The following is a 22330-nucleotide window of genomic DNA, read 5'->3' on the forward strand; positions in this document are numbered from 1 at the left end:
GGCCTGCATACTTGCTGCCGATGTCCTCAATCTTCTGCTCTGGGCTCTGCCTCTGCTGGTGCTGCTGATGCTGCAGGTAGTTCTCCTTCAGGTAGATCTCCCAGGACAGCAGGGCTGCCTCCTCGTTCTTCTCCAGCTTGTTCTCTGTTGGCAGGGACATACAGAGGGGACCTGAAATCCTCTCCAGGGGCCACCTGAGCTCCTGACCATCCTGGGGACAAAGGAGGGGTCTGGGGCTGGGCACTGGGAGCAGCCACCCCACGCCTGCCCAGGGTTGCTGGGCTCTGTCCCTGGCACTTGCTCCGGGCCAGGGGAGACCAGTGGCTTGAGAGACCCGCATGCCCACTGAGCCGCCAGGGTTCTAGAAGGAGCTGCCCCCCACTCCCCTGTCTGCCCCCCAAGACTGCCGGGAGCCCGCCGAGGGGCAGCGCACTGAGCTGCTTGTGCCGCTTGGCGGGGATCTTCAGCACCACCCTCCGGACAAAGAGCTGCAGGTGGCTGAGCAGGATGAAGGGTGGTGGTGCAGGGGGACGCCCGTGGTACTCCTCAATCAGGTCGTGGCGCTGGAACTTCCAGATCTGGTCCGTGTGTTCCTGCACCTGCTGGAAGGTGTAGCTGTGGGGAGAGACGGGCACCCAGTCAGCGCTGGCAGGAAAGACCCCACCTCATGCTGTGTATGCAGACAGCAGGCCACGGCGCACAACAGGGGCAGGAAACAGCCCCTCGGACCTGGGCTGCCCGGGAGCCAAGGAGGGAAATGAAAGAAAGCACGTGGATTTCAGATTGTATAAGCCTGGCTAACCAATGACACCAGGTGGCAGTTGTCAGGAGACAGAAATTGTAATTGAACACTAAGAGGAGTTTGTCCATGATTCAGATGAGCACAGGGGACAGTGTCTCCCAGGGGCTGGTGAGGAGGGTGACAGGAGGAGAAGTGCAGAGGCCTCCTGTCCTCCGGCCCCTTGGCCTCTAGGTGGCAGTTCCAGCACCTCAGGCTCTCTGGAAGTTCAGAATGCAGGTGAGCCCCAGACAGCTGATGAAAGAGGCAGAAAAAAGTGCCAACACAACCAGGAAGGAACGGACTTTAAAAGGGTCACGGGTACCACAGGGCTGTCTTCAGGGGTCTAGGGGGCTTTCTGGATCACAGGGATGGCCTGGGGACAGACAGAGCCTTCCATGGGCTGAGACATTCCCACAGCCCTGGCATGGAGCCCCTGGAAGCAGCCGCTGGGACCAGCCCCCAAACACCAGGCTTGTCGTCCTGCAGCAGGCCCTTTGGCAGCTGCCTTGTTGTGAGGTCCTTGGCATCTTCTCTGTTCCAAGTTTAAAGCTTGCAGGAGCACCACGGGGCCCCCAAAGCCGAGGGCCCACTGGCTGATTCAGCAATTTTGTGACAGTGTCACAATACTAGAGGAATAGTCCCAAGGCCCAAGATGACGGCCAACTGGATGGATCACAAACAAAAATGGCAAATATGCTAAAGTTTCTATAAGAAGATTATTTCAAAACACCAAGGATTTAAGGAAAACCCTAGAAATTTCCAGGGAGAAGAAATAGCTGCTCTGTCCCTCTCCTATCACTGTTCTAGCAAACTACCATAAACCTAGTGCTTAAATAATCAGGTGTATTCCTCAGTAGTCCGAGATCAGAAGTCCCACTGGGCTGACCCGTGCATGGGCAGGGCTGTGTGGCAGCTGGAGCCCTGAGGCAGCGTGCAGCCCTTGCTGTGCCACCTTCTGGAGGCTGCCTGTGTCCCTGGCCTCCTGGCCTCACTTGACTCTGACCTCCCCTTCCGCCGTCGCATTCCTGTTCTGATTCTGAGTCTCTCCTCCTTCTTAAATGGTCACAGACAATCCAGGATAGTCATCATTTCAAGATCCTTAACCCAACTGTGAAGTCCCTTTAGCCACGTAGGGCACCACACCCACAGTTCTGAGGGTTAGAATGTGGACATGTTGCGGGGGGGCACCATTCAGACTGCCACAGATACCTACACAGGGGCGAAGCATGTGGCTCTGCTGGCCCTGTGGTGCCACTCACAGACTCTGGACGGTGAGTCAGGAGGCAGTGCACACTCAGGACAAACCCCACAAAACAAAACGCATGAAGATGTGCAGGTGAACAAGCCCCTTGCTGCGTAGGGGACCAGACAGAGCCGTCCCCAGATAGGTTGGAACTCAGGAAACAAGTGGGAGAGCCGGACAGCGCCTCTGCGGGTGCACAGCCCCACAGCAGCAGGAGCACGTCCCAGGGACACAGGCCAAGCCCTGAGCAGCACACGGGGAAGGTTCTGTTAGCACAGGTCACACTCAGCAGGCGTCCAAAGCCAGCAGGGTGGTCTCCTTTTGGAAGCGCAGGCTTTACCTCCTGTGCCTGGGTAGACTCTGACCATGAGTCAGTCCCTCGAACACCTTGCCTTAGTCACGCTTTTGGTTTATCAAAGCTGGTTCCTCCTCAGCTAGAAGGGACCATGACTCTCTCAGAATGGAAGTCACCACTATAAATCCAAGGTGAAGGTTCTTGTTGAATGCCAGGGAGGGGAAAATGGAGCTCTGTAAATGGTGTCCTGAGGTTTGGAGCCAGACCCTTCCTTAGCCTCCTCCTCTCCAGTCACAGGAGGGCAGGCAGTCTTGCCATGCTGCACAGCCTGTGCCTGCAAAGCACCCAGGAAGGGAAAAAGGGTCCTCAAGCCTGAGATGTGCCTGGCAGCTTAGTGAGAAGCTTGTAAGTGCCTAGAGAAGGGCACCCACCTAAACCAGAGGACTATCAGAGGCACTGGCCAAAATGGAGATCTTTTTAAATGCCGGAAACGATTCACGTGCACACACAGTTGGAAAAAGCTGGTTTTAAAACTAGACACATTAAAAGGGAGACTTACTTCCGATAGCACCTAGAAGATTCTAAGAAAAATTCTGAAAGAATAGCCTTCATTCAAGGGTAAACAAAGGATGTTTAAAACTATTCTAAATTGAAAAAGGCCTCAGAAGCCCCCCTTTCTCCCCCACCAGCTCAGTTCACCACTGGCCTGAACTCGGCTCCACTGCTTGTTTCCCCCACACACATCTCTTTGGCAGAGAATTTTGGAATTTCACAATGTACACATTTCTTTCCCTCAAAAGGGGGAAATGTAAGGTGGCACCTGTGGCTCAAAGGAGTAGGGCACCGGCCCCATATGCCGGAGGTGGCGGGTTCAAACCCAGCCCTGGCCAAAAACTGCAAAAAAAAGTGTGGGGGGGAGAGGGGGAATGTATGTAAATTTGTAATAAAAGGAACAAAAGGAACAAGTACAGAATGAAAACAAAACTACCAACATAAAAATACAGATCCAACAAATTTTTTCTGAACAAAATTAATTTAATAAAAAACAAAACAGGATTCTCCAACCTTAAGGTCCACCAGGTTTTCTGGACTCCAGCCAACTACATATTATGACCCATTCTTGTGCATGTTTTAAGCTGATGGGCAAACTATATGTATATTTAAAAAACAGACCTCAAATAGACATTATTTGAAAACCCTACAACTACAGAGTTGACATGTAGTCTTCTAAGTTTTCCGTCTATTTCTCTATTTTTTTTTCCTGCCTACTTTATATCTGTTGACTTTTATACTGGCATCAAAATAAAGCTCACTGGTTCCGGTGTTTCTAATTCTAAGCTACTTGCAGATTTTGTTTCTTTTATACAATTCAGCCATTCTAGCTAAAATATGAACATTAAAGACTTGGCTCTAAACTAATTTGAAACCGAAGAAAAAGCAAGAGAGATTATCAAATTAAACTGTCATAAAAACTACTTCTTCCAAGATTTTGGCCCTTGGCCTTCAACAGATTACCCACTGGGGCAAAGGAAGTTTACCCAAGTGAACAGGTCCCAATTTTGTCAAAGATATTTTGGATCCAACTGTGTTTTATAAGGCGGTGAGTTTGTATTACTATCTTATGACTAAAATTCTAAAATAAAAGCAGAAAAAATCTTTATAGATACACAAAAGGTACCCCCAAAATGTACATACATTTTAAGAAAGTAAAAGACTGTATTAAATGTGTAATACTCCATATATACTAATAACCAAAGATAAATACAAGTCATGTTGAGCACCTCTTGTAATTGCAGAAGTCAAATGTGACTCGAGTATTATAAATTTAATATAGTTTTTTCCTTTCTTAAAATAAGTATAAACTTTTTGGCACTCTCTGTACATTTGTGGGTTTAAGTATGTTTATGTATATATATTATATTATATATTGTGTTTATATTATACCAAATGGATGTATAATAAATAAACATTTAAAAATTAATAAGCCCAAATATTTTCCAAGTTTACATGACTTAAGTAAAACTTTGATAAATAAACTGGTTTAATAATTATTCATAAAATAAAAATAAAAATGTATTCGAAATTGTCAAATTACATTGTTGCCTGATTTACTGGTCAGGCAAGTTTAAATCTGTCTCTGATAAGTATTTTAAGATGTCAAGGATTGATGTAAAGATTATAAAACTATAAACCTAGCCAAAACCAAAATAATCTTTGTGTAATATTTTATAAATAAGTCTAACTGAATAGTTAAGGTTAACATAAGAGCTAAATCTTCTAAGTTATTGGAATACCAATATATGTAACTGTAAGTTTCTTACTTAAACACCTGCTATTCATAGGCTATAAAAACACTTAACAATAATAACTAACTTCATCTAATATCTCAGTTTACATAAATAATCTAGATAAGTGATTCAAAATAAATATATGAGATAAACATTTATAAATAAAATTTTCATATATTCAAAATCTTTTTTTATGATTTAAAATCTTAATATTTCATTAAATGAAATAACAAATACTCATAAACCTCTGGGTCATTTCCAATTAAAAAATTATAAGAAAGGGTGGTGCCTGTGGCTCAAGGAGTAGGGTGCCAGCCCCATATACCAGAGGTGGTGGGTTCAAACCCAGCCCTGGCCAAAGAAACTGCAAAAAAAAAACAAAAAAGAGGGAAAAAAATGATAAGAAAACATGTTTCTAAAAATTACTGAATGCTTCTGATCTATAAAATACTAATATGTGACAAGCAATTTAAAATCTCACTAACTAGATTTTTACTAAAATTTAAAGTTACTAAAATTTTAAATTAATTTTAATTTAAATTAAAAATTTTAATTAATATGTAATTGTGTAAGTTATACAAAAATTATAGAAAGACATAAAAATATATTCTTTATTGAGAAAAAGAATAATTTTATCTAATTCAGAGATTAAAGATTATTCCAAAATATAGACTTAAAATATGAGATATAGTCCAGGCACAGTGGCTCATGCCTGTAATCCTAGCACTCTGGGAAGCTGAGGCGGGTGGATTGCTTGAGCTCATGAGTTCAAGATCAGCCAGAGCCAGAGGGAGACCTTGTCTCTAAAAATAAAAAATAGCTGGGCATTGTGGTGGGTACCTATAGTCCCAGCTACTTGGGAGGCTGAGGAAAGAGAATCGTTTAAGCCCAAGAGTTTGAGGTTGCTGTGAGCTGTGATGCCACAGCACACTACTGATGGCAACAAAATGAGACTCTGTCTCAAAAAAACCCCAAACCCAAACCAGAAAGTATAAGACATATATATATAGATATCTTGCATATATAAAATAAAATGTAAAAGCTGAGATTTAAAATAGGAGAAAAGACATGAAAAAGTTATAGATTTAAACATATTAATATATATTTTAGGTAAAAAATGTTAAAAATAATTGTTATATTAAAAAATCTCACAAATTTATATTTCAAAGTAAAATGATTATTTAAAATTGAAAAAATATAGGATAAGGCTGGGCATGGTGGCTCATGCCTATAATCCTAGCACCCTGGGAGGCTGAGGCAGGAGGACTGCATGAGCTCAGGAGTTCAAGACCAGCCTGAGCAAGAATGAGACCTTGACTCTACTAAAAATAGAAAAAATAGCCAGGCACAGTGGTTTATGCCTATAGTCCCACCTACTCAGGAAGCTGAGGCAGGAGGACTGTTCAAGCCCAAGAGTTTGATGTTGCTGTGATCTATGAAGACATCAAGGCAACAGAGACTCTGTCTCTCTCTCTCTTTATATATATATATTTTTACATATACATATACAATATATATTATTATGTATATATATAGGATAAAGGAAAAAATGCCTAAACATGTTGTAAATGGTCTGTTTAATTTGCAATAAAGTTCATAAAAATCTTATTTTAAAAAATGTATGTATAATTGACTATCAATAAATTATTTCTTTCTAAAACTTGAGCTTTGATATTAAAAATACATATACAAAACTAAAAAAATTAGTTCCCTAGGTTAGAACAAGAAGATTTTCTTAAAATACTGAGTGTGCTTATTTCATAGGAGGTTAGTGAGGTGCCTCCAGGCACCAGCACTGTCCACTCTGTCCATGGAGTCCTGGGAGGACAGCAGGGCTGGCATGGCCCCGGGCCCGCCCACACCCTGGGGACTCACTTGAACATGGCGATGAGGAGGTTGAGCAGCAGGATGTTTGTGAAGAGCAGGTAGAGGCAGAGCAGGAGGACCGTCAGCCACTCGGGGAAGGCGGGCTGGCGCTGTGTCACGTCGCTCTCGGGGCACTTGGGCTTGTAGGGGTCTGTGCCATTGGGGCTGCAGTGGTCTGGGTTGAAGTTCACGCCTGTCATCAAACGGGGTGGGTGGGGGTAAGCCAAGAAAGCAACACAGAGTCACGAGAGCACCTGGAAGGGACTCCTAGGGCCACAGGTCACTGCAAGGATCTCCTGAGGGCTGGATGCCTGCCCCTCTGGGTGACCTCAGCTGTCAGCTGTGGACCCAGACAAAATCGAGAAAGAGGCATTGGCTACAGCCAAGCTTGTTGTGCAGCAGGGGCTCCAACCGCCAACGGGGGTCCAGCAGGCAGAGCAGCGCTGCAGGCTGGCATGGCCCCCCAGCACCCAGCCACCTACCCCTGTGCAGATTGGCATGGCCCCCCAGCACCATACCCAGCCACCTACCCCTGTGCAGGCTGGCACAGCCCCCCAGCACCATACCCAGCCACCTACCCCTGTGCAGACTGGCATGGCCCCCCAGCACCAAACCCAGCCACCTAACCCTGCGCAGGCTGGCATGGCCCCCTAGCACCACACCCAGCCACATACCCCTGTGTAGACTGGCATAGCGCCCCGGCACCCAGCCACCTGCCCCTGCACAGGCAGGCATGGCCCCCAGCAACACACCCAGCCATGTACCCCTGTGCAGGCTGGCATGGCCCCCCAGCACCAAACCCAGCCACCTAACCCTGCACAGGCAGGCATGGCCCCCAGCAACACACCCAGCCATGTACCCCTGTCAGGTTGGCATGGCCCCCCAGCACCACACCCAGCCACCTACCCCTGTGCAGGCTGGCATGTTCCCCCCTAGGACACAGCCACCCCACCAGCACACAGGACCCCAGCCAGGGCCAGCAGCAGGTGGGGCTAGGGCTGCCATCACCAGTAGACACAGATCCCAACCCTGAGGAGCTCAATTTTGGGGGAAAGAACTTCAATGGAAAAACAAAAATTAACAAGTATCACAAAGAGAAGGCAGGCATGGAACAGGAAAAATGCCAGAGGGGTGATATGTTGATAAGTGAAACGGGTGAGTATGAAACAAAATGTCATCCCGCATTTGTAGAAAAGCAAATAATAAAACATAGCAAACATATCATCACTTTTCCCTTTAAAAATCTCTAAGGAAACATACCAAGTTGTTAACGGCAGTGTCTGGAAAGTGGGATTATGGATAATATTTCTCTTTAACTTACCTTGAATTTAAAATTTTTCAACAATGAGCATGCACTATCTGGTAATCAAACATATATACCCTGTTTCCCCGAAAATAAGACATCCTCCGAAAATAAGATCTACTTATAGGAAAGATAAGACGTCCCCTGAAAATAAGACCTGGCGCATCTTTGGGAGCACATCTTAAAATAAGACACTGTCTTATTTTCGGGAAAACAGGGTATATAGGTATTTGTTTGTTCCTTTTGAGACAGAGTCTTATTTTGACGCTCTTGGTAGGGTGCCATGGCATCACAGCTCATAACCTTAAATTCCTGGGCTCAAGTGATCCTCTTGCCCTCAGCCCCCTGAGTAGCTGGGACTACAGGTGCCCACCACAGTGTCTGGCTATTTTTTAGAGATAGGGTCTCTCCCTCCTGCTCAGGCTTGTCTCAAACCCGTGAGCTCAAGTGTTGCACCTGTCTCGGCCTCCCAGAATGCTGGGATTACAGGTGCAAACCAACATGCCTGACCATCAGATACATTTTTGGAAAATGTCACTAATTTTCCAAGAAATTCACTCTGATAGCTATAAATTTCTTTATTAAAAAAGAAAAAATAGCTGAAATCATTAATATAACTTTCTACATTAGTAAACTAGAAAAAGAAGAGCAAATTCAACCAAAGCAAGCTGAAGGGAGGAAATAATGGATTCCGATGAAGAAAGTAAAAGGAACAAAAAATTCAACCAAACCAATGTCTGGGTCTTGGAAAAGATCAATGAAGTTACAACCTTTCAGCTAGACTGATCGAGAAAGCAAGAGAGATATCTCAAATTACTGAAACCAGAAATGAAAGAGGACATTCTACCACCTTCCAAAATGAAAAGAACTGTAAGGAAATACTACAGAAAGTTACATGCTAAGAAATCAGATAACTTAGATAAATGGACAAACTCCTAGAAAGACACAACACCAAAAGTGACTGAAGAAGAAATAGAAAGTAGAAATGGACCCATAACAAGTGAAGATATTGAATTTGTAAGTAAAATTTTACACAAAGAGATTGAGTTCATAAGCTAAAACTTCACACAAAGGTAATCCAAGCTCAGAGGGGCTCACTGGTAAATTATACCAAATGTTTAAGGAAGAATTAAAACCAATCCTTCACAAACTTTTCCGGAATGGGGAAAGTAAGAGGGAACACTTCTTAAGTCATTCTATGAGGCCGGTATTACCCTGATACCAAAACCAGGCAAACATATTACAAGAAAAGCTACAACCAATACCTTTTATAAATATAGACACAAAAATTCTCAAAAAATGCTAGCAAATTGAATACATAAACATGTAAAAAGGATTATACACATGACCAGGTGAGATATGTCCCAGCAATGCACAGCTGGTTTGGTTTAGCATCTGAAAGTCAGTTAAGTAACAAACAGGCACGGGAAGAGCATTTAGCAAAATCTACCACCGTTTCATAACAAAAACACTAATATAGAAACCAGGACTAGAAGAGATTCACTTCAACCTGACAGAGGACATTCCCAAACAAACAGCAGGCTGAAGTCACAGACGATGGTGAAAGACTTCCCATGCTCACTGCTGCTGTTCAACAGAACTGGAGGCACCAGCCAGGGCAGCTGAGCAGGGAAAAGAAACAACATTCAGATCGGAAAGGGACACATGGAACCGTCTCTGTGTGCCCACGACATGGTCTCGTACATAACTGATCCTGATAAACCCTCTCTGCAGCTTCACAAAGTCGTTCAACAAGACTTCAGAAGACGAGATCGATACACAAAATATAGTATATTTCTATACACTAGTAATTAATTAAAAAATAAAATTAATGAAATGAAATGCCATGAAGGCTATGTTAACCAGTTCGGTGAAAATATTTCAGACTGTATAAGGAACCGGCACATTGTACCTCATGATTGCATTATTGTACATAGCTATGATTTAATAAAATAAATAAATAAAAACCACACAAAAATTAATGAAACGATTCTATGTATAATAGTCTCAAAAAGAATAAAATACTTGGGAATAAATAAAACAGAAGCATAAAACTACAAAACGTTGAGAGAAATGAAAGACTTAAGCAAAAAGACACCGCATGTTCACAGCAATAAGCTGACCCAAGACCTCCTGGGCCCCAGGCCCAAACAATCTTGAGAAAGCAGAACAGAGAGGGACAACCCACACTTCCTGATTTCAAACTCACTACCAAGTTACTCTGAGATACAAGGACAGGCACAGAGCTCAGGGAGTGACACTGAGAATCTAGAAACGAAGGCGCACACCAGTGGTCATCGACTTTCGACACGGATGCCGAGACAATTCAATCGGGAAAGCATAGTCTTCTTAGCAAATAGTGTCAGAACAACTAGATATCCCACTTTAGAAGATGGACCTTAACTCACTTCAGATGCAAATATTAATTTACATGGATCAGAGGTCAAAAGAAAGAGCTACAGCTATAAAACCCTTACAAGAAGAACCTCGGCATAGATCTTGGTGACCTTAGGTTAGGCAATGGTTTCTTAGCTCTGACATCAAAAGCACAAGTGACAAAAGAGAACAGTAAGGTGAACGTCCTCAAAACTAAAAATTTTGTGCTTCAAAGGACACAGTCAAGAAAGTGAAAACAGCCCACAGATGCTAGCAAGTATTTGCAAGTCATACGTTTGACGAGAGACTGGTATCCTCATGCAGTAAGTCTTACAACTCAATAATAAAAAGATAACCCGATTGAAAAATGGACACACAGGATAGGAATAAACATTTCCCCAAAGAGATGCCAAATGGCCCAGTAAGCGCAGGAGAAGATGCTCCACATGGGGGTCACTAGAGGGAAGCAAATCAAGCCACAGGGAGATGCCACTTCACCCCTCTAGGATGGCAGCAAGAAGTGTTGGCAAGAACGTGCGGAACTGGAGCCCTAAGCATTGCCCCGGGAATGTTCCCTCCTCTTTGGAAAAAGAGTCTGGCAGTTCCTCAAAAAGTTCAACATGGAGTTATCAGAGGACCCAGCAATCCCACTCCTAGATGTCTGCCTGAGAGAAACGAAAACACACACCACACGGAAACTCGTCAACAGCTGTCCAAGCACCATTATTCAGAGCATTCAAAAGGCAGAGACTACCCAGTTATGATGAACAAGGCTTCACACAACAGAAAGAGCTTTCTGCTCGGGACTCGGGCTCCAGAGTCCCCAGGGACAATGCTAGGCACAGGGAACCACTCCAGGCCCCACCTCTGTCCCCAGAGCTGGGAGGACGCCCAGAGCCACAAGTGACCCTAGTCCCACACCCTTGGGTCGCCTTCCCCTCCCCTCCTGCTTCCAGCATCACCACCTCAGGCTCCTGCTGTCCGCTCCTACCGTCAATGTAGGCCGGGATCTGCCCGAAGATGGTGAGGTAGGAGTGGTAGACGACCCCACGGAAGATCCAGTCCACCCGGCTCTCGTTATGGATGAGGATGGCCTGCTTGGCCACCCCAAAGGACACCACCCACACCGCCAGCAGGAAGAGGAAGAAGAAGACGTCCTTCATCTGCAGAGACAGCAAGCACCACGCTGCCCCCTCCCTGCCCACGCTGCTCACCCTGCCCAGAGGTGGGCTCTGCCCGCCATGCCTGGCAACAGTGGGGAAGCCACTGCCACCCACCGCCTGGACACAGGGAGCACCAGGCTCCATGGGAACAGCCCTGTGGTTGCTGCCATGACCTGGGGGAGGGTCACGCCGTGGTGCTGGACACCTGGGGATGTAGGCGGGGCTAGGCACAACTGTGACCCAAGGAGAAACCCCACCTGCGGAATCAGGATCAGAAATGAATGGCAAAGAACAGAGAGGGGAACCAGGGAAGGCAGGAAGAGGCAATATCCCAGCAAAGGCGGAAGAGAGGCATCCCAGGGGCGGGAGCCCAGGGGCAATGCAGGGACATGACCTTATGCATGTGCTGAGGCCCAGGTCTGCCTCCCTTGCCCCAGACCGAGGAACAGAGCTGAGAACCAGGAATAAACTCATATACTGACCATCTATAAGTTTCGAATGGCGCGGCAGCCTTCTGGGGCTGCTGGCCTCGGTGGCCCATGCCCTTACCATCCGCTTCACGATGATTATCTTGGGCCCCAGCGTCTTGCTGACGGTGAAAATGTGCATCAGCCGCAGGCAGAACATGATGAAGTCCAGAGACAAGATGACACGCCCAGGGTACAGTGTCGCCGGTATGAGCCTGGCAGGCCGGGCACAAGCAGACCCGCTTCAGCTGTCTGCCTGGGTGGCTGCATTGGCCAGAGCCCATCCCCAGACACCCGCCCAGCCCAGGTGTGGCCCTGGGAGTAAAGGCTGTGGTAGACCCCAGGCCCCGGGGTGCGGGAAGCTGTGCACGAGGTGGCGGAGCAGAGCCTGGGGCTTCTCTGCAGAAATGTCCAGAAGCCCAGCCCACAGGGTAGCCAGGCTATGGGACACCCCCGAAACAAGTAGGCTGGACCTGACCCCTCTGGCCTCACAGGTGCATAGACCTTAATGAGCAGTGAGGTGACCCCACAGGAGGGAGGCGGGGGGAGAAAAGCAGTAGCCACACGTCCCCAGAGCTGGGGCAGTGCATGGCAGCTGTCTCAGGTTTGTAGGGGCTCTGCCCTATTCCCCCTTCTCCCTCAGCAATCCCAAGGGTGGGCAGGATTGCCGTCACCATGCCCCTCCTGGAGTCCAGAGAGGAGCAGAGCCTCACCCAGGGTGGGGCTGGCCCATGAGGGGCAGCTGCCTCAGCCTGGGGGCCAAGGGACAGTGCAGCGGCTCACCTGCAGGTCAGCCCTGCTATGAAGAGCAGGATGGCACCAACGTCCAGCTTATTCCAGAAGTCACTGAAGTACAAGGCTGCCTTCTTCATCAGCCCACACTCATCAGGGTCATAGAAGAGCTACTGGGAAGAGGGGCAGGTGGAGAGGCAGACGTGTTGTCACCATTGCTTCCATGTTCATTACCACTCTCCTGTCACTGCGTTATCACTGTCACCATCACTATCATGGTCAATATCACTGTCACTACCATTACCATCAGCGTTGTGGGTCTTGCCCAGCTCACAGGACACGGGGTGAGGCTTAGTGGGGACAGTCACTTGGCTCAGGGTCCACTGCAGAAAGATGACCAAGCAGGTGGCTCCTGGGACTGGGGTGCCCTTGGGTGGCGAGGAGCCGCGCAGGGCTGTGGCAGCTGAGAGTGTAGGAGCAGGGTGGACCGTACCTGCCGTGTCTCCTCGCACACCAGGGAGAAGAGCCAGAGGTAGATGACGTGCTCGCACCAGGAGGGCGTGGGCTGGAAGTCCACCATGAGCACGTAGGCGAACAGGCAGAGGAAGGCAAAGTAGGACAGGATGTTCAGGTGGAAGATGACCACGGGCGCGTTGAAGAAGGCGCGCACACGGGCTGGGCCACTCAATGCCTGCAGCCGCTTCTCCCTGCATGGCGGCAGACAGGGACGGTGACCTCGAGGGCCGGGGATCCCAATGTCCCACAGACTCCAGACATTCGTGGACTCCTCACGTCCCTGAGAGGGGCACGCTTTGGGGCAAATATGCTCGGGGGGGTCCAGGGCCCCCAGCAGTTACAGGAGGAGCTGGGACCCCACACATAGCCACAGGAGGCCTGGAGCAGACGGCCCAGCAAAGCAAGGGACTAGAGATGCCCCTGGACACCTTGCCCATGCCTGAGGCCAGGTCTGCTTGTGGGGCCTCTGTGGCCCCCTAGAAATGGGGACAGCCCTTCCCTGCTGTCCGTCAGAAGGAGCAGGGCTGACCAGGATGGCAGGGCCACAGGGAGGGCAGCAGAGGCAGCCCCCTCAGCAGACACGGCTCTGCCACCCTTCAGAGAGCTCAGGAAAAGTGAGTGCTGCCTTAGGGAGCCCGAGCCACCCCCCCTCCTCAATGTCCCCTCAGGACTCCCTGAGCACTTGCAGGCTTAGGCCTGTACCCTCATTAGACAGGGGCAGGAAGGAAGCAGCCACTGTAGCCTGAGGGATATGGAAGGGCTCGGCACTGGCCACCAAGCGTGGCCTTGTGTCTGCCCTGACTCCTGGGGCTCTGAGCATCAGTTCAGCCCTTAGTGAAACAGGAATGACCCCACCACAGGTCTGGGGAGCTTCTGAGGAGGCACAGGCGGGCCACGCCAGGCCTGGGTCTCTAGAGGCAGTCAGCCACATCTGAAGAGGATCCTGCTCCACACAGACTCTGCACTGCAGGGGACCTGAGGGCTCTTGGCTGAGGCCACTATCCTCCACCCAGACGGGCTCAGGTCTGCAGCCCCTGCAGAAGCAGGGGACCTCCAGCCCTGCCTCCCGTCCCGAGGGAGTAGAGGCTGGTAGCCAGGCCACCAGCACACAGGGCCACAACAGCGGGTTGGGAAGGGCGGGCACTCTGAGCGCATGGGTCCCCACCCCACGTCCACCCTCATCATCTTAAAACTTTACAATCCAGACACAACCATGAGGACATCTGGAGAAGGTCCCCACTCCCAGGGGCCCACTCTGCTCCCCGCTCCCCACCTGAAGGAGATGAGCCCGGTGAAGAGCAGTGGGAAGGCCAGAACGCAGAGGGCCACACGCCACAGCCCGTTGTCCACACAAAGCTGGCCCCACCACACCTTGGTCAGGAAGGCCTATGGAGGGGCAGTCTCAGGATGGGGCCTGGCCCAGCCTGACCCACACTCACAGCTGTGACATGCTCTGTGCCCCAAGGTGCCCTGTCCTCTCTCAGCTGAGGGCTCGGGGCCCTGGGTGGGTAGAGCTAGGCCATGGTCTCACAGCCCAAATGGTGGGGACACCCAGCCCCTGCCTCCTCTCCCACCTGCAGCTTTAGGACCACACTTTGAGGGATTCCCAGGCCCTGTAGTCAAGGACTGTCAGGAGCTCTAAGCTCTGCCAGGGAGGGACCCTCCCCAGGCCCCACGCAACCCAGGACACTGGGTGCCCAGGGGATATGGTGATAGCATGAAGCTGTGCCCCAGGAAAGCCCAGTGCCGAGGGGCACTCGCTGAGGGGCACTTGCCGAGGGGCACTCGCTACAGGCAGGCCCTGCTGTGGGTGCCAAGCCTGCTCAGGAAGGACATGCCCCTACCCCAGGCCCCCAGGCAGAGAGGGCTGACGCCGGCCCACAGGGCCAGGTGGGGACATCTGTGCAGAGAATAGCTGCCTCCACCCCAGCCAGTCGCCTGCTTTTGCTTAGAGCCTTCCAGCCGGCGCCTGTGACTGAGGGGTCAGGTGCCTGTCCCTAGTCGCTGGCACCATGTCTGCGTGGATGTGCTGCTGATGGGAAGCCCCTCAGGAGGTCACCTGGATGCCCCCGTGAGACACAAACTTCATGTCCTTGGCCTCCAGGGCGAGCTGCAGGCAGGTGGTCTTCCCCCAAGCCTCGGACACCCGGATGAGCAGCTTCTGTGCCCGCTCTTCATCCTTCCGGTAGCACTCCGTGAAAACACCTGGGCAGGGCGGGTTGATTGCGGGGTGGGGGGTACATCAGGGCAGCCAGGCAGGGTCTGAGGGCAGCCCCTCTGGACCACACTGCCAGGATACAGGGCAAAGCAGGGTACATGGGGGGCTGATGAGCCCCAGACCCCAGGTGAGGGCACAGATGTCGGGGCTCACCGATGGCTCTGTGCTCGTACTCGTCCGCCAAAGCCAGCATCTCCTCGGAGCTGTCCGTGTCCTCCTCCTCCTTGGACAGCTCCTTCAGGATCTTACTGCAGGCCAAGGCCGCTGCGATGCAGTCCTGGCTCTGGTGCCCCGGAGCCATCGTGAGACCCTGGAGGGCCCAGCCAGGCCCCACCAGCCTGGGGGCCCAACATACTGCCCAGATGACAAGAGCAGTAGCCCCGGGCAGTAAGGCCACATGTTACTCTAAGTGGCCCCTGTCTATATAAACGCCTTGAGTCATCCCAAACCAACACGTGGCCCCTGCCTCTGCACTGACCGTGGGAGGGGTCTGCTTGCCCTGCGGCCTCTCCAGTGGACAAAGCACGCACGGCAAACCCGTGTGGGCCGTGAGCACAGCGCCCCCTGGTGCGTGCTCAGAGAGCCTTGGCCCTGGATACAACATGGGAGGAGTTTGCTTGGCAGCCTTTTCTTGCCTAGAGCTACGTTCTTTGTTTTCTGGCTCTGGACACTGCAGATGCCCACTGCCTGCCCCCCACAGCCCTGGCCTGCTCTTGGCCTTGGGCCCTATGGCCACACATCTCCCCAGCTGGCCCAATGCAGCTGTGTCTGCTGACCCACAGGTCTGATTACCTGAGCCCAGATGATCCCTGCCAGCTCCCGACGGTTCTGGACAATGGCCCAAATGAGAAGGTCACGTACTGGGTCCATAGTGAAGGTCATGTGGCCTGAGGAACGCTTGTAGAGGGACCGGAGGCTCACTCCCTGCACCTGGGAGCAGAGGACAGTCAGCACCCATGAGTGTCCTGCTCAGCATCCCAGATCCTACTGGGAGTGCAGGTCACAACCCACAACAACCTTCCCTGAAGACCAAGCCCCACATCCTGCACTTTCAAACAGCCTACCGTGCTCATGTGCACACTGCAGTTTTTAAAAACATTGTTCTGGAGACATCTAGAAGCATCCAGGGTGTGGACTACGCACCTAACTCCCTCACCGACATTCTAGAAGCATCCAGGGTGTGGACTACGCACCTAACTCCCTCACCGACATTCTAGAAGCACCCACGTTACCACCGTGCTTGTCACCAGCACGCACGTTGAGTTTGATGTGAGGAACAGGCAGCAAGAGCCGTGGCCGGTCGCTGTGCCGGGGCCGTGGGTACAGTGGCTGTGTGAAGTCCCCCAGGAGCTCCCGCAGCACCTGGGCCACATGATGCATTTGCAGGCGGGGTGTGGAGGGCGCACAGGCCAGGCGCTCAGGCTCCTCGGCCAGCACCTTCTGCAGCTTGCAGTGGAACAGGCAGGAAGGCTCCAGGTTCTCATACAGGTAGAGCAAGGTGTCCCAGGTCACGAACTCCTTCAGCCGCACCCCGCTCTCCAGGAAGAGCTTCACAAACTCAGGTTTGTTGGAGATGAGAGCGGCGGTCATTGTAGGGTGCAGATCTGAAGGCTAAGAGTGAGCGTTGTGGAGGTGACTGCTGCCTGTGGTCATCGCCCCACATTGCCCTGATCTCAAAGACCCTGTAGGCAAGGCTACCATCATCTCCAACCTGGGAGGATGAAACCTGTCCAGGTCACCTGACACCAAGGGAGGACGGAGATCGAGGGCCAGGCACCCCCAGGCCTGCCCTCACTTCCACGGCACAATGCGCATGGGCCCAGCAAGTCCCTCGATGGAGCACCCCAAAAAGACCTACCTTCCACTGCCACTCATCTGTGAAGATCTCGCTGCGGGCGATGTCCACACGGTTCCACGCCACTGCCAGCTTCAGCTGGTGGTCCCAGTTCTCGTGGCCAAAGTGATCTTGGCTCCGAGACGCTGCAGGTGGAAATGCTCATGGGGCCTCGACCTGGGGCTCGAAGCCATTTCCCCTTTGCGCCCACTGACTCAGAAGTCAAGTTAAACAAGCTCTCTGTATACTCTGGATGTCAATTCCATATCAAATACATGACTTCACATGTTCTCTCCCTTTCCATAAGTTGCCTTTTTATTCTTAGTAATTTTTGATAGTATCTTTTAATGCATGAAACTTTTAAATTTTCATAAAGTGTATTGTTTCTGTTGCTTCCTACTTTTAGTGTCACATCCAAGCAACCACTGTCCAATCCAATGCCATGACAATTTTGCCACATGTTTTCTTCTAAGAGTTTTATAGTTTCAGATCTCACGCTTAGGTCTTTGATCCACTTGGAGTTAATTTTCCTCTGTGGTGTTAGGTAAAGATCTAACGTCTTTCTTATGCCTGTGGATAGCCAGTTTCCCACTGCCCTTTGTCGGAAAGACTGTGTCCTCTCCCCGCATAGTGACTTTGGCATCCTGTCCCATCATGTGATCACTCTGTGAGGGTTTGTTCCCAGGCTCTCTGTTCCCAGGCTATCCTGTCAGTCTCCAAATGTGTCTTCACACGGGGACCAGGTGGTTTGCATTATCCAGCTTCCAAGTCAGTCTCGACGTCAGGAAGTGGCGAGTCCTTGGCTTTATTCTTCCTCGTCAAGATTGTTTTGGCTATTTGGTGTCCCTGAGATTCAATATGAATTTTAGGGTGGGCTTTTCTATTTCTGCAAAAATTGTCGTCAGGTTGGGGTGGGATTGCCTTAGAATCTGTAGATCACTTGGGGTGGTGTGGACATCTTAATAGTAGTGAGTCTCTGACCCATGGCCGTGAGAAAGGTGAGCTGTGTGTTCAATGCTCTCCCAGCTGCAATTTCTGTCAGCAGTGTTCCCTAGTTTCCATGGTGTCTTTCCCCTTCTTGGTTAATTCCTCAATACTTTTCAATTTTTGCTGTTGTTATAAATGGAATTGTCTCCATAACTTCCTTTTCAGATTATTCATCTTTCATACATAGAAATACCACAGATTTTTGTATGTTGACTTTGTAGCCTGCTACTTTGCTGAATTCACTCATTTGTTCTAACAGTTTTTTTTTTTTTGTAGAATCTTTAGGTTTTCTGCATAGAAGATCATATCTTCTGTGAATAGGCAAAATTTTACTTCTTCCTTTATAATTTGTAAGCTTTTTACTTCTTTTTCTTGTCTATTTTCTCTGGCTGGAACTTCCAGTACAACGTAGAATAGAAGTGATGGAATTTGGCATCCTGGCCGCGTTCCTGATCTCAGAGGAAAAGCTTCCAGTCTTTCACCATCCAGTGCACTGTTCACTGTGAGTTTTCACATATGGCTTTTACGATCGGAAAATAGTTTCCTTCTATTCCTAGTTGGTTGAGTTTTTTTTTTTTTTTTTTACCATGGAAGGGTGTCGACTTTTGCACCGAGATGTTCGTGTGGGCTTTCTCATCACTCTGTAAATGTGGTGTCATGGTGTCACATTGGTTGACTTTCATAGATGGGACATCCTGGCATCAAGAGTAAATCTCACCCGGTCATGGCGCACAGTGCTGTTCAAACACCCCTGAATACTGCATGCCAGTGTTTAGCTGAGGACTTTCCCATCAATGTTTGTAAGGGACATTGGTCTGTAGATTTCTTTCCTGACAGTGTCTTTGGCTTTGGTATCAGGATAATGCTGGCTTTGTAGAATGAGTTGGAAGAGTTCCCTCCTCTGCTTTGGGAAAGTTTGAGAAGGACTGGCGCTTGTTCTCTGAAATGTTTGGTAGAATTCACCAGCGCAGCCGTCAGGTCCAAGGCCTTGGTCCAGAGACTTTCAATTACTGACTCGGTCTCTTTTTACTCACATGTCTATTCAGAGCTTCTATTTCTGCATGATTTAGTCCTGGTAGGTTTTGTGTTTATAGGAATTTGTCCATTTCATCTAGTGCTATGGTTTGAAGGTGACCTCAAAGCTTGTGTATTGAAAGTGTAATCCCCCATGTGACAGCACTGGGAGGTGTGGCTAGTAAGAGGTCCGCACGTTCCTACTCTGCCTTCTGCATGGGGAGACGCAGCAAGCAGGCCCTCCCAGAGCAGCCCCACCTTGGCCTTCCCGGCCACCAGAACTGGGAGAAAAAAATCTTGCCTTTCTTTCAGCCGGGTGCAGTGGCTCACACCTGTAATCCCAGCACTCTGGGAGACTGAGGTGTGAGGATTGCTTGAGCTTAGGAGTTTGAGACCAGCCTAAGCACGAGTGAGACCCTGTCTTTAGTCTCTACCAACAATAGAAAAACTATCTGGGCATTGTAGCAGTGCCTGTAGTCCCAGCTACGTGGGAGGCTGAGGCAGGAGGATTGCTTAAGCCCAAAAGTTTGAGGTTGCTTGTAAGCTATGATGCCACTCTATCCAGGGTGACAAAAAAAAAAATGTGTAAAGGAAATACCTGCTTTTTATAAATTACCCAGTCTGTAGTATTCTGTTACAGCAACATAAAACAGACTAGGACGTCTGGGTTATCCTTTTTGGCACACAATTTGCTCATACTACTTTCTTAAGATACTTTTTCTTTCTTTTTCCTTTTTTTTAAGACAGAGTCTCACTATGTCACCCTCAGTAGTGCCGTGGCATCACAGCTCACAGCAACCCCAAACTCTTGGGCTTAAGCGATTCTCTTGCCTCAGCCTCCCGAGTAGCTGGGACCACAGGCAACTGCCCCCACTCCACGCTATTTTTTCGTTGCAGTTGTCATTGTTGTTTAGCTGGCCGGGGCCGGGTTCAAACCCGCCAGCCTGGGTGTATGTGGCCGGTGCCCACTGAGCTACAGGCACCAAGTTGATACTTTTTATTTCTATAGAACAGGTAGTAATGTGCCCACTTGCTTTTCTGATCACAGCAATTTGAGTCTTCTTCAGCTAAAGGTGTGTCCACTGTGTTGATCTTCTCAAAGAAACAACTTTTGGCGGCATTGATTTTCTCTGCTATTGCCTATCTCTGTCATCGATCTTGCTCTAATCTTTACAATTTCCTTCCTTCTGCTACCTTTGGGTTTAGTTTGTTCTTACTTTTCTAATTCCTTAAGATGCAAAGTTAGGCATCTGAGATCTTATTTTTCAATGTGAGTAGTCACAGCTGCAAATTTCCCCATCAGCACTGCTTTTCCATGGCTCATAAGTCTGGTATGTCATGTTTTGATTCTCATTGGTCTCTAAATATAATTTCCCTTTTGATTTTTTCTTTGATCCATAGGTTGTTTCAGAGTGTAGTGTTTAGGGAGGCGCCTGTGGCTCAGTGAGTAGGGCGCCGGCCCCATATGCCGAGGGTGGAGGGTTCAAACCCAGCCCCGGCCAAACTGCAACAAAAAAAAAATAGCCGGGTGTTGTGGCGGGCACCTGTAGTCTCAGCTGCTCGGGAGGCTGAGGCAAGAGAATCGCGTAAGCCCAAGAGTTAGAGGTTGCTGTGAGCCGTGTGACGCCACGGCACTCTACCTGAGGGCAGTACAGTGAGACTCTGTCTCTACAAAAAAAAAAAAAAGAGTGTAGTGTTTAGTTTCCACAAATGGGATTTTTCATTTTACTTCTGCTATTGATTTCTAACCTTATCCCATTATGGCCAGAAGAGATACTTCATATGATATTTACCTTAAATCTATTGAAAGATTAGTTTGCTGCCTCATGTGTGGTCTATCCTGGAAAACATCCCACACATACTTGAAACAAGTGTGTGTTGTTGGGCAGAGAGCTCTGTGGGTCTGTGGAAGCCTGCTGGGTGCTGTGCTGCATGGGGCCTGTTTCCTCACCCACTTAGTCCCGTCATTCCTTCCATCACTGTTGGGGACACCGAAGTGTCCAACTATTACTATGGAACTGTACATTCCTCCCGCAAGTCTGGCTTTGCTGCATATATTTTCATGGTATGTCTTTGGGTGGATATGTGCATATTGGCCCATTTGCTGGGGTCCCACAGGTCCCTTAGGCTTGTTCATTTTCCTTCACTCTTTTTTCTTTCCATTTGTTCTTTAGACTCAGTAATTTCCATTGTCCCATCTTTAAGTCCACCGACCCTTCTGCCTGTTCAAATCTGCCTTGAGTCCCTTCAGCACATTTTTCATTTGAGTCATGGTACTTTTCATCTTGTAAGACAAGGTAACAAATGTAATAAAAAATGTCTGTTTCCTTTCTGGCCACCAGTGTGAGTCATGGAGCCCCAGAGCGGTGACATGCAGCTCTCCAAAAATGTGCTTTTATGGCCAATGAGGAGAGCATCCATGGCCCCAATGTTTCTTGCCTGAGTCACTGTGTTCCTTAAAAGACGAATGACCCTAGTCCACGTAAGGTAGTGTCAGATGGGGCTGGTGGTTATGCCTCTGTGATGCACCACACATGTGCTCTTTTGCCCAACCCTGCGTGACCCTGCTTTAATGTGGCTGTTGAGCAAGCTGGCTGTGACCTGGCACAATCAGAACTTGAGCTGAAGCATCCCTTCAGAGAAGCCTGACAGACTTCTCTGAAAGTCCCTCCCTGGCTGCAGGCCTTCATCTACAGTCCTCAGCAAGACTTATGAATAAACCAGATTTGATTCTACAAAAGTTTGACTTTTCCTTTAGTCTACAAAGTGCAGATTTTCCTTTTGGTTTCTTCTTAGGTTTTCTCTTTATTGATGTTGTCATTTTGTTCATTCACTGTTTCTTTGCCTTTATCTATATCTTCTTCAGTGCTCCGAGCATCTTCAAGACAGTTATTTCAAAGTCTTTGTTGGGTGTGTCTGCCATCAGGAATTTTTCAGAGACGCTTCATCTGCTCCCCCCTTTGAACAGGCCAGTTTCCTATATCTTTGAATGCTTGATAATTTTTTATTGAAAACCAGGCATTTGCATCTAATCATGTGGTAACTCTGGAACTCAGATTCTCCTCCTTCCCCAGAATTTGCTGGCCTTATTATTATTTTTATTTAGGTTTTTCCTACTGCCATTATAGGGTCCCCCTGCTATCAGACTGAGGTGTAAACTAAGTCTCTGCTGGTCCCTCCCTGTGCACACACGGTCACTTTCCAGTTCTCCCTGTGTATGCAGCTGCTGCCCAGCTTCCAAAACAGA

The 22330-nt window shown here is 49.0% G+C and overlaps 1 protein-coding gene across 9 annotated transcripts in view; it reads right to left on the minus strand.

Annotated features, from left to right (window-relative positions):
• TRPM2 (transient receptor potential cation channel subfamily M member 2) overlaps positions 1-22330 on the minus strand; it is a 62090-nt gene that overhangs the window by 16458 nt on the left and 23302 nt on the right. For 6 of the 9 annotated variants that reach the window (XR_008374836.1, XM_053564355.1, XM_053564354.1 and 3 more), the window contains 13 exons: positions 17107-17228; positions 16506-16859; positions 16041-16178; positions 15402-15531; positions 15090-15235; positions 14304-14416; positions 13008-13221; positions 12566-12684; positions 11865-11997; positions 11144-11315; positions 6483-6666; positions 434-615; positions 12-144 (listed from right to left, as the gene is read on the minus strand). Coding sequence is in view for 8 of the 9 variants with exons in the window: in XM_053564355.1 (XP_053420330.1) it covers positions 12-144; positions 434-615; positions 6483-6666; positions 11144-11315; positions 11865-11997; positions 12566-12684; positions 13008-13221; positions 14304-14416; positions 15090-15235; positions 15402-15531; positions 16041-16178; positions 16506-16859; positions 17107-17228 (2140 nt within the window). In the remaining variant the exon portion in view is untranslated. Of the gene's footprint in view, positions 1-11; positions 145-433; positions 616-6482; positions 6667-11143; positions 11316-11864; positions 11998-12565; positions 12688-13007; positions 13222-14303; positions 14417-15089; positions 15236-15401; positions 15603-16040; positions 16179-16505; positions 16860-17106; positions 17229-22330 lie in introns of those variants that run through there. The other 3 variants (XM_053564358.1, XM_053564360.1, XM_053564361.1) reach the window with 3 other exon arrangements.

This window comes from Nycticebus coucang, chromosome 16 (genome assembly GCF_027406575.1).
Source record: "Nycticebus coucang isolate mNycCou1 chromosome 16, mNycCou1.pri, whole genome shotgun sequence".
Lineage (NCBI taxonomy): Eukaryota > Metazoa > Chordata > Mammalia > Primates > Lorisidae > Nycticebus > Nycticebus coucang.